Source organism: Dendrobates tinctorius, unplaced genomic scaffold, assembly GCF_039654945.1.
Source record: "Dendrobates tinctorius isolate UK_male_01 unplaced genomic scaffold, ASM3965494v1 ptg000022l, whole genome shotgun sequence".
In the NCBI taxonomy this organism is placed as follows: domain Eukaryota; kingdom Metazoa; phylum Chordata; class Amphibia; order Anura; family Dendrobatidae; genus Dendrobates; species Dendrobates tinctorius.
The window spans coordinates 119,892,588-119,905,967 of NW_027361690.1; the positions used below are offsets into that span (position 1 = coordinate 119,892,588).

General features: G+C 44.2%; 1 protein-coding gene across 19 annotated transcripts in view; it reads left to right on the plus strand.

The window, feature by feature from the left end:
- Positions 1 to 13,380, plus strand: part of AAK1 (AP2 associated kinase 1) — a 201,119-nt gene that overhangs the window by 79,193 nt on the left and 108,546 nt on the right. For all 19 annotated transcript variants that reach the window (XM_073569097.1, XM_073569098.1, XM_073569102.1 and 16 more), the window contains exons 2-4: positions 2,953 to 3,071; positions 4,476 to 4,584; positions 9,429 to 9,571. In XM_073569097.1, coding sequence (XP_073425198.1) covers positions 2,953 to 3,071; positions 4,476 to 4,584; positions 9,429 to 9,571 — 371 coding nt within the window. The remainder of the gene's footprint in view (positions 1 to 2,952; positions 3,072 to 4,475; positions 4,585 to 9,428; positions 9,572 to 13,380) is intronic.

Below are 13,380 nucleotides of genomic sequence, written 5' to 3' on the forward strand. Positions count from 1 at the left end.
GGGGGGGGTTTCTATTGTTTAGGCACATCAGGGGCTCTGCAAACGTAACGTAACGTTTGCATTTCAAAACGCCACTACTTCCATTCCGAGCCCTTACGTGTGCCCAAACAATAGTCCCCCCCCCCCCCCCCCCCATATATGGGGCACCAGCGTACTCAGGACAAACTGTACAACAACTTTTGGGATCCAATTTATCCTGCTACCCTTGTGAAAAAAAAAATTGCTGGCTAGAAATCATTTTTATTTTTGAGGGGAAAAAAAAATATTTTTTATTTTCACGGCTCTACGTTTTAAACTTCTGTGAAGCGCTTGGGGGTTCAAGGTGCTCAACACACATCCAGATAAGTTCCTTGGGGGGTCTAGTCTCCAAAATGGGGTCACTTGTGGGGGGGTTCCACAGTTTAGGTACATCAGGGGCTCTGCAAATGCAACATGATGCCCGCAGATCATTCCATCAAAGTCAGCATTTCAAAATGTCACTACTTCCCTTCCGAGCCCCGACGTGTGCCCAAACAGTGGTCCCCCCCCACATGTGGGGTACCAGCGTACTCAGGACAAACTGGACAACAAATTTTGGGGTCTAATTTATCCTGGTACCCTTGTGAAAATAAAAAATTGCGCACTAAAAAATAATTTTTTGAGGGAAAAATTTTTTTTTTTTTATTTTCACGGCTCTGCGTTATAAACTTTTGTGAAGCACTTGGGGGTTCAAGGTGCTCACCACACATCTAGATAAGTTCCTTAGGGGGTCTAGTTTCCAAAATGGGGTCATTTGTGGGGGAGCTCCAATGTTTAAGTGCACAGGGGTTCTCCAAATGCGACATGGTGTCCGATAGCGATTGGAGCTAATTTTCCATTCAAAAAGTCAAATGGTGCTCCTTGCCTTCCGGGCCCTGCCTTGCACCCAAACAGTGGTTTATGACCACATATGAGGTATCTGTGCACTCAGGAGAAATTGCTGAACAAATTTTAGGATCCATTTTATCCTGTTGCCCATGTGAAAATGAAAAAACTGAGGCTAAAAGAAAATTTTTGTGAAAAAAAAAAAAAAAAAGTGTTGTTTTTTTTTTTTTTTTTTTACAGATCAATTTGTGAAGTACCTGGGGGTTCAAAGTGATCACTATGCATCTAGATAAGTTCCTTGGGGGGTCTAGTTTCCAAAATCGGGTCACTTGTGGAGGAGCTCCAATGTTTATGCACACAGGGGCTCTCCAAACACGACATGGCAACCGCTAAATATTCCAGCATATTTTCCATTCAAAAAGTCAAATGGCGCTTCTTCCCTTCTGAGCCCTGCCGTGCGCCCAAACAGTGGTTTATGACCACATATGAGGTATCGGTGTACTCAGGAGAAATTGCCCAACAAATTTTAGGATCCATTTTATCCTGTTTCCTATGTGAAAATGAAAAAATAGATGCTATAAGAAAATTTTTGTTGGAAAAATTAAAATGTCCATTTTTTTTTTCCACATTGCTTTAGTTCCTGTGAAACACCTGAAGGGTTAATCTTCTTGAATGTAGTTTTGAGTAGCTTGAGGGGTGCAGTTTTTAGAATGGTGTAACTTTTGGGTATTTTCTGCCATATAGACCCCTCAAAGTGACTTCAAATGTGAGGTGGTCCCTAAAAAAAAAAATGGTTTTGTAAATTTTATTGTAAAAATGAGAAATCGCTGGTCAACTTTTAACCCTTATAACTTTCTAACAAAAAAATATTTTGTTTCCAAAATTGTGCCGATGTAAAGTAGACATGTGGGAAATGTTATTTAGTAACTATTTTGTGTCACATAACTCTCTGGTTTAACAGAATAAAAATTCAAAATTTGAAAATTGCAAAATTTTCTAAATTTTCGCCAAATTTCTGATTTTTTGACAAACGCAATAATTATCAACCTAAATTTACCACTAACATGAAGCCCAATATGTCAGGAAAAAACAGTCTCAGAATCGCTAGGATCTGTTACGGCTGCCGCCGACACTGGGAGCAGCTGATCGGCGGAGGTGCCAGGTGTCGCACCCCTCCACCTATCAGCCATTGATAGTGCTAAAGTAGTGAACATCCTGTTTAACCCTTATGTTTTGAAAGCAGTCTGACTTTACAGCATTTTTACCACCCCTGCCTATAACTTTTGATTAGTGCTGTTTATCATGTCTTGTAGGTCCTAGTGGTAAGTGAATTGCCTCGAAATGGAAGAGGCTTTTAATGTAACCGTGGTGCCATTATTGTGTCAGAAACTGCAGCAATCCACATTGGGGTCAGGGGTGCTGCAGTTCTCCCCTGGCCAGCTCATGTTAACCCAAAAAAGAGAAGAGGGGTGGCACTCACCGGTCTGGAAAATCCGAAGTTTGTTGCAAATCTTTAAAACCTGTTAGGCAGCGAAATTGAGAGTGGAGTATGAGGATGACTGCCGTTTTGCGCAATTGTGCTTCTCTGGGTCCCGTAGAAGCACAATTGCGCGAGCCGGCCGTCGTCCTCGCACACCGCTCTCCATTTCCCTGTCGAACATGTTTGAAAGATTTTCAATAAACTTCAGATTTTGCAGACCGGTGAGTGCTACCCCCTCTTCTCTTTTTTTTTGGACTACCAATACTGTGTTCTTCTGGATGGGCACCCAAGAGTCGAGGTGTACATGCCTGCAGCGTTTTTTGGTTTCCAAGTTTGGACATTGTGTTACAGGTGTTGCAGCAGTGCTGATCGTTGTGCCTGTGTGGTTCAGCTGATGTTAACACCTAATGAGAAATGTCCGACATCTGTTAGTAAATGAGGTATTGTGTGAATAAGGCCAGATTTGAGTGCGGACTGTGATGCCAGGACTGTCTGTGGATCTCTTCACCTACGATCAGTCCTGAAGTTGAGGGCCGTACTCTGACTGTAATTCATGAGCGTCTGAATTCAGATTTATCTGTTGGTGGATTTGACTCTAAATCTGTATTTCTTTTTCTGTCTTTGAACAGGTGGATTTGCCCTGGTTTTCCTTGTCCGCACCAGTAATGGCATGAGACGGGCTCTGAAGCGCATGTATGTGAATAATGAACATGACCTTCAGGTTTGCAAGCGAGAGATTCAGATCATGGTAAGGGGGCTGCTGTGAAATGGATGGCGGTACGATGTTAACCTTTTGATGCTGCATTGAAAAGGAAGCAGAATTCTGAGCAATGCATCACAGTGATGGCCTACTAGACTACGGCCACCTCTGTCCAAATTGCAAGAATAGAGGACATTCCGTCATGGAATATTGCCGGAAGACTGCGCTCAGTTATCAAATAATTTGGCTTAGAAAAAGAGTATGGAGCGAATACTTGAAATTCCAGGTATCTTGTGACCGCATTATACAGTAACGCCATGGTCGTAGATACTCGCCAACACAAACATATAAAATGCTGATATTCTGTTATCTAAGGTCACCATGTGCTCACATCATTTAGTATTCAGGGAATGCAAAGTAGTCCTTTTTGCAGATCAAGTGTGAAAAATCTTTATCATCGTATCCTATAATTTTATATTTTCTGAAACCGGAGTGCCCTTTTAATAATGAACCTTCTATATATAAGCATCTATATCCGTGTTTTGGTGTTTTTTCCCATTTGCCTGTATACTGCTGTCATCTTTTTTTTTTTTTCCTGTGTTTGTTTTCTTCAGGCATAAATGCATGTATAGCAAAACGATCGTCAGCAAAACAAGATGGATTGTAAAGGCGATTTCATACACACGGACTTGAAAGGAAATATTTGAGATGTTTTGGGAATGCAGATAAAAAGGAGGATCATTATTAGGATAATTAAAGCAATTCTTTCACCAGATTTCACAATGCAATTCATATAAATTTCATTACATATTTCTTAGAGCTGATGTGGCTGGTGTGCTTACTTTGTAACTGAATCTCGGAGTGGCTGTATAATCTCTGTTAAAGCTCTCCTTTGTGTGTTTTATAAGTCCCTCTGCGCAATTTAATGTCAGGATTGTACATTAGCCATCTTGATCTTCAAGTAAAGTACACCAGCCTCATCAGGTTTAACACAACAAAAAAAACCTAGTGAATAATCTATGCAGTTTGTATTATGAAATCAGATGACCACTCTGATTTAAAGATGTATCTGAGCCTACAAAAAAAAATTACTTCTCTATTGAATTATGTCAGGAAAAAGCTCTTGACCTAAATGTAAAAGTTTTTATATCCATCCCCCCACCCCTATAGTTTCCACAGTAGACCAAAATGCAGATACAGAATGTAATACCGAATTCAGAGTTCTGTATTAGTTGCACTTTAAGCCTTCTCCCTCTGATGCATTTTCTTGCAGCTATCCTCCTCACTGATCCTCCAGTTATTGTCCTTCTCACCGATCCACCAGTTATTGTCGTCATCACCGATCCATCGGTTGTCATTGTACTCCTCGCAGATCCTCCAATTATTGTTCCTCCTCACTGATTTTCCAGTTGGGCTCCTCGCTGATCTTTCACTGTTTCATTTTGTTTGCAGAGGGACCTCTCGGGGCACAAGAACATTGTAGGGTACATAGACTCCAGCATTAATTCTGTGAGCAGTGGAGATGTTTGGGAAGTCCTCATCCTCATGGATTACTGTCGAGGTAAGGTTAAAGAAAAGGAATTTACATTGTTACTTCTATGCAATGAATGAGGAATACTGTGGTTCAAAGTCCGCGCTGCCAATGGTTTTTATCAACGCGTTTCAAGGTTTCCAAACGTCTTCATCAGAACCAAACCACAACGATGATTTATGCCATCAGATAAGACCCTATTTGCACTTTGTCTCTCCAGCTTTACCGTTTGTTTTTATTGCTATGTCTATGACCTAGTAGAACTTAGGCAGTAATTATTGTTCGCTAATTTTGGAATATCTTTTTTGTGTTGGAGCTAGTATGAGAAGGCTGTGGGCACAGTGGGGAGCCATTTATTTTATTCACTTTTTATGTAGCGCCATTAATTCTTCAGCGCTTTTACAGACATTATCATCGCTGTCCCCATTGGGGCTCACAATCTATTTTCTCTATCAATGTGTTTGTGGAATGTGGGAGGAAACCGGAGGACCCGGAGCAAACCCATGCAAACACAGGGAGGGCTTACGAACTTCTTGCAGATGACCATGTACCTATTTCACAGGACAGCTTACATTTCAGCCAGTTTTGAGTGCAGGTTTGTGAAGAAAGTGCTCCATAGCCTGAAGTCTTTTCCAAGTATTCTGCCATACTCTTACAAAAAGATCGTTTTACCTATAGGTTACCAGGAGTGTCTATTAGAGATGAGCAATTCGATTTGCGCTGGTTCTCGTCCAGTCTGATCTTCCTTTTCTACCGGTCTTTACTTCTGCACCCGGCTGTCACGTCCGCCATGTCTGTTTTGCCTCAAGACCCCTGGAGCGGTGTGCACGCGCATCTCATGTCTGCTATCCTGCATGTTCCCTAGAGCAGTGTGCACACTCACCTCATGACTGTTGGGCTGCAAGATGCCTGCGTTTCTGCTCTGCCTTCTGTGATCATCTCTGTGTTCCAAGAACCCCTGATCATGTGTCCTTCCTAGGCTCCAGTGCTGTCTGGTTCTGCAATCATCTCTGCATGTCTGAAACCCCTGATCATATGACCTTTCCTAGGATCCAGCACTGTCTGGTTCTGCAATCATCTCTGCATGTCTGGAATCGCTGGTCATGTGACTGCTCTCTTTGATCCTGGAGGATCTGAATTGGAAGTTCTCCCTGGTCCTGACCCGGGAGTACTAGTGCTATATCAGACCGCCCCTCCCTATGGTCAGGGCCTGATTATTGTGTTGCTTCCCTGCATGGCTGTTTGGTCTGCTCGGTCGCTCCCTGTTTTCTGTGTGCCCTGCACTCTGCCCTGTCGTGCGCCTCTGCACACGCTCTGTGCTTGTACTCTGCCTCTTGTCTCGTGCCATGTCTTGTGTTGTCTCTCGTGCCATGTTTGCCTTGTAGTACTTCCGCTGTTTTCTGCTTTAGCCTGTCTTGCCTTAGCTATTCTTTGACTTGTAGTCCTTCGTCTGTTCTCTGCCTTGCCTGTTTCGCTATGTCTGGTCTTTGCTATTCTGAGCCTTGTAGCACTTCTCATGTTTCTTGTCTCAGCCTGGTTTTCCGTACTCTGTTCTATTGTGCTTTCTTGCACATTTCTATGTCTAGTCCCAATGTGCTCCCTTGGACCGGCTCTGGGCTTCGGCCTACGCTCCGCTGCTAGACTCTGTCCTCGCTCTGACCTGGCTCTGTTTCTGCCTATGTTCCGCTCCGTGTTCTGTACCCTGTTTTGCCTTGAACCCCGGCGTGGGTTCCCCTTGCCCGCCTCCTGTGCCGTAGTAGTGCCTCGTGTTTGTGTACAGCCGAGTGCACTGGCCTGTGAGGCGTGCCTCCTGCGTGGCTCCTAGCACGCAGCCCTTCCTTGAACCCTGGCATGGCTCCTAGCACGCAGCCCTTCCTTGAACCCTGGCGTGGCTCCTAGCACGCACCCTGCCTTGAACCCTGGTGTGGCTCCTAGCACGAAGGTTCCCTTGCCCGCCTCCTGTGCCTTAGCCGTGCCTCGTGCTGGCGTTACAGCCGTGTGCACTGGCCAGTGAGGTGTGCCTCCCACGTGGCTCCTAGCACGCGTCCTGCCCTGAACCCTTGCGTGTTTACACACGCACTCTGCCTTCTACCTTGTGCCTTGGCGTGTCTCTACACACGCACTCTGCCTTGTGCCTTGGCGTGTCTCTATCCCCCCCCCCTTTTTTGTTTGTTAAACTTTGAAACCTGTCTTGTTTGTTGAACTATGAACCCTGGCGTGTCCCCTACACACGCCTCTTGCTTTGAACCCTGGGCGTGTCCTCTACACACGCACCTTGCCTTGCACTTTGCTTTGAATCCTGGCGTGTCCCCTACACACGCACCCTGCCTTGCACCTAGCCTTGGACCTTGGCGTGTTCCCTAACACGCACCATGCCTGGAGATCTGTCGTGCCTCCTTGCCGGAACCCTGGTTTGCCTGCCGTATGTCCGGAACCTGCCGATCGCTGCCAGAGATCGTAAGCCTGATGACTGCGGCCTGCTGCTCGGAAACTGATGTCCGCAGCCTGATGCCCTGATCATGACGATCGTTGCCAGCTGTCCGGAGTCTGATGCCAGCGTGCTTTTGCCTGTACCAGGCGTGCCACCTGGCACGTATCATGCTATGGACCTTGGCGTGCCCACGCACACACCTTGCACGTTTTGTTTTCACGTTTGCACTGAATGTTATCCTGAAGTTCTTAATGAAGATACCTTGAACTTACCTCTTGTCTTGTATTGCTTCCTGCCTGTCCTTGTAGTCAGACACTTGCACTTAGTGTCCCCCTGAGCCGGCCATCTGGTCCCAGCAGTCATGATGGCTCACCCCCTTGGTCTTGCCCCTGACACTCCCTGTATAGGGGGTGGATTCTCACAAGGTAAGCTTGCCCTCGGTGGGTGGGTGCCATGATCCAGAGGGCCCACTCAAAAAATGGGCTCAGCAGAAGCTGAGCCCGTCACACCAGCATTCTGGACATCTCTGTTGCTTACTAGGCCCCATGACGTCATAGAATCATAGAATCGTAGCGTTGGAAGGGACCTCCTGGGCCATCTGGTCCAACCCCCTGCTCAGAGCAGGATTCGCTAAATCATCCCAGTCAGATGTCTGTCCAGCCTCTGTTTGAAGACTTCCATTGAAGGAGAACTCACCACTTCTCGTGGCAGCCTGTTCCACTCATTGATCACTCGAACTGTCAAAAAGTTTTTTCTAATATCTAATCTGTGTCTCCTCCCATTCAGTTTCATCCCATTGCTTCTAGTCTTTCCTTGTGCAAATGAGAATAAAGTTGATCCTTCTACAATGTGACAGCCCTTGAGATATTTGTAGACAGCTATTAAGTCTCCTCTCAGTCTTCTCTTTTGCAAACTAAACATTCCCAATTCCTGCAACCTTTCCTCATAAGACAGGGTTTGCAGACCGGTCACCATTCTGGTCGCTCTTTTCTGAACTTGCTCCAGTTTGTTGATGTCTTTTTTTAAAATGTGGTGCCCAAAACTGGACACAATATTCAAGATGAGGTCTGACCAAAGTGGAGTAGAGGGAAATAATGACTTCACGTGATCTAGACTGTATGCTTCTGTTAATACATCCTAGAATTGCATTTGCCTTTTTTGCTGCTGCATCACACTGTTGACTCATATTCAGTCTGTGATCTATTAGTATACCCAAGTCTTTTTCACATGTGCTGTCACTTAGCCCTATTCCTCCCATTCTATATATGCTTTTTTCATTTTTATTGCCCAGATGTAGTACTTTGCATTTCTCCCTGTTAAAAACCATTCTGTTAGTTGCTGCCCACTTCTCCAGTTTATTTAAATCTTTTTGAATCCTTTCTCTCTCTTCTCTAGTATTAGCTATCCCTCCTAGCTTTGTGTCATCAGCAAATTTAATCAGTTTACCCTCAATTCCTTCATCTAAATCGTTGATAAATCGATGATGTTACTTGAGGCCTTGTGACGTGTGCAAATCGAATTTCTCATCTCTAGTGCCTATGGATCTACCATACAGGCCTGTAGGGACTCATTGAGTCACACTGGAAGGTCTGCGGGCATTGCTTTTCTGCGTACATACTGTAAACGTGACTGCCGATGTCATGCTGATTGACAGCCGGCGGCTACCCGCTGCCTAACTGCGGGGGGCTGGCTGTCAATCGGCATAAAAAAAAATCAGCTTCTAAAAATCAAACCTGCCGGATTCTTCCTTACCCCCAATATCATTTGTCTGGAGAGAGTCAAGGGGACCCATACACAATAGACTGTCGATCCCACCAATATCTGCATGTTCGGCCAGTTTTTAATGTAATGTCAAAATGACCTTTATGTTTGTGATTCACTTCAAAGTATAGTTTATCTCGATGTGATCAGTAGGGATCTGACCTCCAGGAACCCCACTAATCTGAATGCAGTTTGGCCCCTGCATTGTGCTGGAGTGTCACAGCCCATGTATTGCACTGATGAAATATTGCTGGCCTCGGCTAAGGGTAGTATTTAAGGTTGAGGAATATCACAAAGTATAATTGTTTATTTTTGGCACACACTCGTTTTCCGGGGGAGATATCTGCTCCGTTTCCTGTCTCTAATATTTATTGCATTTTTACTTTTGTTGATACTTTGAGCACATAGTGCCAGATTTGATCCTTGGGTGCTTGTACCCTGCAGCCATCATGTCTTAGTTGTAAGTTTTGTTTCTTTTTTTTTTTTACTTTGCAATCTTTCGCCATCTGGTAACAATGTATTGTAGCTTTACTAACATCACATTTAAAGGGGTATTTTCAATTAAATACGTTTTGTTATCTGTATTGTATTGCACATGGGGATTGACAGAAACTCGGTTACCCCAATAATTGGGGTCCCAAGGTACGTAACCTGCTATTTTTTTATTTTTTTATTTTTGCAGGGGGTCAAGTAGTAAATCTAATGAACCAACGTTTACAGACTGGATTTACAGAGACTGAGGTGTTGCAGATATTTTGCGACACTTGTGAAGCAGTGGCTCGTCTTCATCAGTGCAAAACTCCTATCATCCACCGGGACCTCAAGGTAATACTTAATCGCCTAATGCAATCATGCCTTATCAGGTGTCTCTGCAAGAAAATATCCTTGGGCTCCTTCATACTGTCAAATCAGGTGGATGCCTGGTATCCTTCTGTACAGAGTTCTTCATAAAATAAATGCAACAATATGTTAGGGAGTACGAATGTTCCTGCAAATAATCGCTGCTTTTTTTGATAACTTAAGTGAACCTGCTCCATCTGTCAGAGAATTAATACCGAAAAAAAATTGTCATCTCTTCACTTATTATTAGTCGTCATCGGACTGCGGCTTTGCATAAATAGAGCATTCTTTCTTATGTGAAAGTGACTTTTTTGAAAGGTAAAATTGCTCTTTTCACGTGCATAGCTAATGATGTACCGTGTTTGTAATGATATTTAACATTGGGGGAAAAACAGCGAAAATATGCAATGAAAATCTGCAACATAAATCGACATTGAAAAAGGAACCTGATACCAGAAAAAAACCCTATTAACATGCAGATATCGGGTTAGTCTGCAGGGTAATAGTATTACTAACCTGCACGTAGCCGGACACTGTGGGGAGAAGGTGTACTTTATTCCCCCCGGCAGCATTTGGTTTCAGTCACTGGGGCGGCTCCGTGCTGGTTCAGCCACCATTGTGTATACAGAGAAACAAGTGGGACGCGGTTACATCGGCTGCTCTGTATACTCAGCGGTGACTGAACCGGCTCTGTCCCCCATGACTGAAACCAAATGCTGCTGGGGATAATAGTTAGAAACAACAGGGTGCTGTCAGTGGGTGGTTTCTGCCTAGCGGTAGTAGCGTGACACAACCGCTTTGCAAACTAGTCCAGTAATAATCATCCGATTAAGGCAGATGTGTTCTGCTAAAGTAAAAAAGCTAAATATTTCCCCTTGTAGATGCTACCATAGCGAAAAGGTAGCATTATATGGAGGCTATGCATAGGTATGGCAGTCACTGTGATACATGGACAGGTCAGGCCCATCACTATGTGCTCTAAACTGCGGAGTCCTGATCAAGTGAACACCACTGTTTATGACGATATTGGAAAGAGCTGTCTTAGCGAGAACTTGCCCCCTTTGTTTGTTTTAATATTAATTACTAGGATACATTGCGCTTCTTTTTTTTTTTTTTTTTGTCTTAGGGAATTTTTTAAGCAAAATATATTCTTTTCATTTTCTATATATACTGCTTGTGTTGGACGTGTTTCCTCAGCGCTAGCACTTGGTATCCATGTTGGCCAGGGTCCTCTCACTCAGTCACCTTCCAGTAGTCTCTTTTTCCCATCTTAATTCCCTTTATTTACTGCTTCTAAACTTGGAACACCGTCAACTCTGCAGGAGATTAACAGGTCCTATCTGTGGTGGATTAATACATTAATCCTTTGCTCTCTGCAAGTGCTACAAGCTTGGATCAGCTTTCTACTGCCTGGAATGTGATACTGTCAGAAATCCTGACACGGAGGACTCATTTCCTAAGTCTCCGTACCGGCCGATTTTTCCAGCCTCCCTATTTCTCTGCAACATACAGTTATATGTAAAAGTTTGGGCACCCCTATTAATGTTAACCTTTTTTCTTTATAACAATTTTGGTTTTCGCAACAGGTATTTCAGTTTCATATATCTAATAACTGATGGACTCAGTTATATTTCTGGATTCAAATGAGGTTTACTGTACTAACAGAAAATGTGCAATCTGCATTTAAACAAAATTTGACCGGTGCAAAAGTATGGGCACCCTTATCATTTTCTTGATTTGAACACTCCTAACTACTTTTTACTGACTTTCTGAAGCACTAAATTGGTTTTGTAACCTCATTGAGCTTTGTACTTCATAGCCAGGTGTATCAAATCATGAGAAAAGGTATTTAAGGTGGCCACTTGCAAGTAGTTCTCCTATTTGATTCTCCTATGAAGAGTGGCATCATGGGTTCCTCAAAACAACTCTCAAATGATCTGAAAACAAAGATTATTCAACATAGCTTTTCAGGGGAAGGATACAAAAAGTTGTCTCAGAGATTTAACCAGTCAGTTTCCACTGTGAGGAACATAGTAAGGAAATGGAAGAACACAGGTACAGTTCTTGTTAAGCCCAGAAGTGGCAGGCCAAGAAAAATATCAGAAAGGCAGAGAAGAAGAATGGTGAGAACAGTCAAGGACAATCCACAGACCACCTCCAAAGACCTGCAGCATCATCTTGCTGCAGATGGTGTCACTGTGCATCGGTCAACAATACAGCGCATGCATAACGCCTTTTTGTACATTTTAGCAAAATTTACAGGTAGCTAATGTCTCGCATCTACTTTATGCAGTTTCCCACCTTTTTTCCCCCCAGTATTCAAACATGTTGTAAAACGCCTATAATGGTACAAAATATAGAAAATATGAATGGCATTCCTTACAACCTGCATTCAGATATATTGCCTACCTGAGAGTGTGAATCCCTGTGGGACAGTGACCCAGGCAACTAAGTAAAACGTCTTTTATTGTCCAAATACTACACACATGAAATTGCTCACCTCTGGAACGCGGCTGGGAACCTGTAAGGTTCTCGGGTGCTATTGTTTGTCCTTGTCCACGTCGCTGACTCTCGTCTGTGTTGGTTTCACAAAGCCAGGCATGCATCCACAGCACCTTCAGCTCTTCTACATGTAAAATCAAAACACAAAGCTGACATAATCAAACCTTTACTGCTTAAATGAAAACCGTGGCCATGGGCCACTTGTAAGACATGGACTTGAGGGAGAGATCCGTCTCACTACCATCCTTCAGATATCGCCAAAAATAAAAGCCCAAGACAGGTTTTTCCCAAGCTGACTTCTTCTGGGCACAAAGGTGTAACAGCAAAAAAAACCATTTACAGTAATTCAGAAGGCACATACAAATCAATGCCGGCTCGCCCAGACAGTTTATAAAGTTTGCTCCGGGAGAAAGATCTATACACAGAAGAGGTATGGTCCTATTAGCCTCTGTATCACCTTCAGCCTGAGCTCCAGCGCTACACAGATGTTCAACCCTATTCACAGTTCACTCTGAACAGGCTGCAGCTTCCACACGTTTCTCTGCTGCTCAGACAGCTTTCCTAGCTGACCCGTTCAGTCTCTCGACCAGCTATAGCTTACATTTTGGCTTGTCACTCACCAGCTTCAACACACTGCACTCTGCTTATCCTCCAGAAGACTTAACACAAGGCCAACCCATTTCCTGGTTCTCAAGGGGGTTTTACACTTAGCGATATCGCTAGCAATATCGCTAAAGCACACCGATTTGGTGACGTTATAGCGATATTGCTAGCGATATCGCTATGTGTGATACTTGCCTCCAACCGGATCCCCTGCTGTCTGTCGCTGATCGCGCAGCTCCATTTCTCGTCGGGCGCTTCCTGCTGGCGCCGACGAGCGACGCGTGGACGCTGACGGGAGGACGTCAGGATCGCCGCGTCTGAAAGGTGAGTATCGTCCGCTGTATCGCTGCTGCATCGCTGTGAGATCTGCCTGTGTGGCAGCTCACTAGCGACCATTTAGCGATGCACCAGCGATCCTGACCGGATCGTATCGTGGTCGGGATCGCTGGTGCATCGCTAAATGTAAAGGGGCCTTTAGTCAAAGCTAGCCTGGTGTATCTACTTAAGACCTGGAGTGCTAGGATTTATCCCAGTCCTACCTGGCTTTGCTACTATATTGTGTGTGTGTGTATGTATAGATGCACACTCACTATGGCTGATGTGGTTGCCTGCCTGTTTAATAGGTGTTTATCCTTGTAAGTGAAATGCTGTCCAATTGTAAAGGTGGATGACACTTCCCCAAATAGATG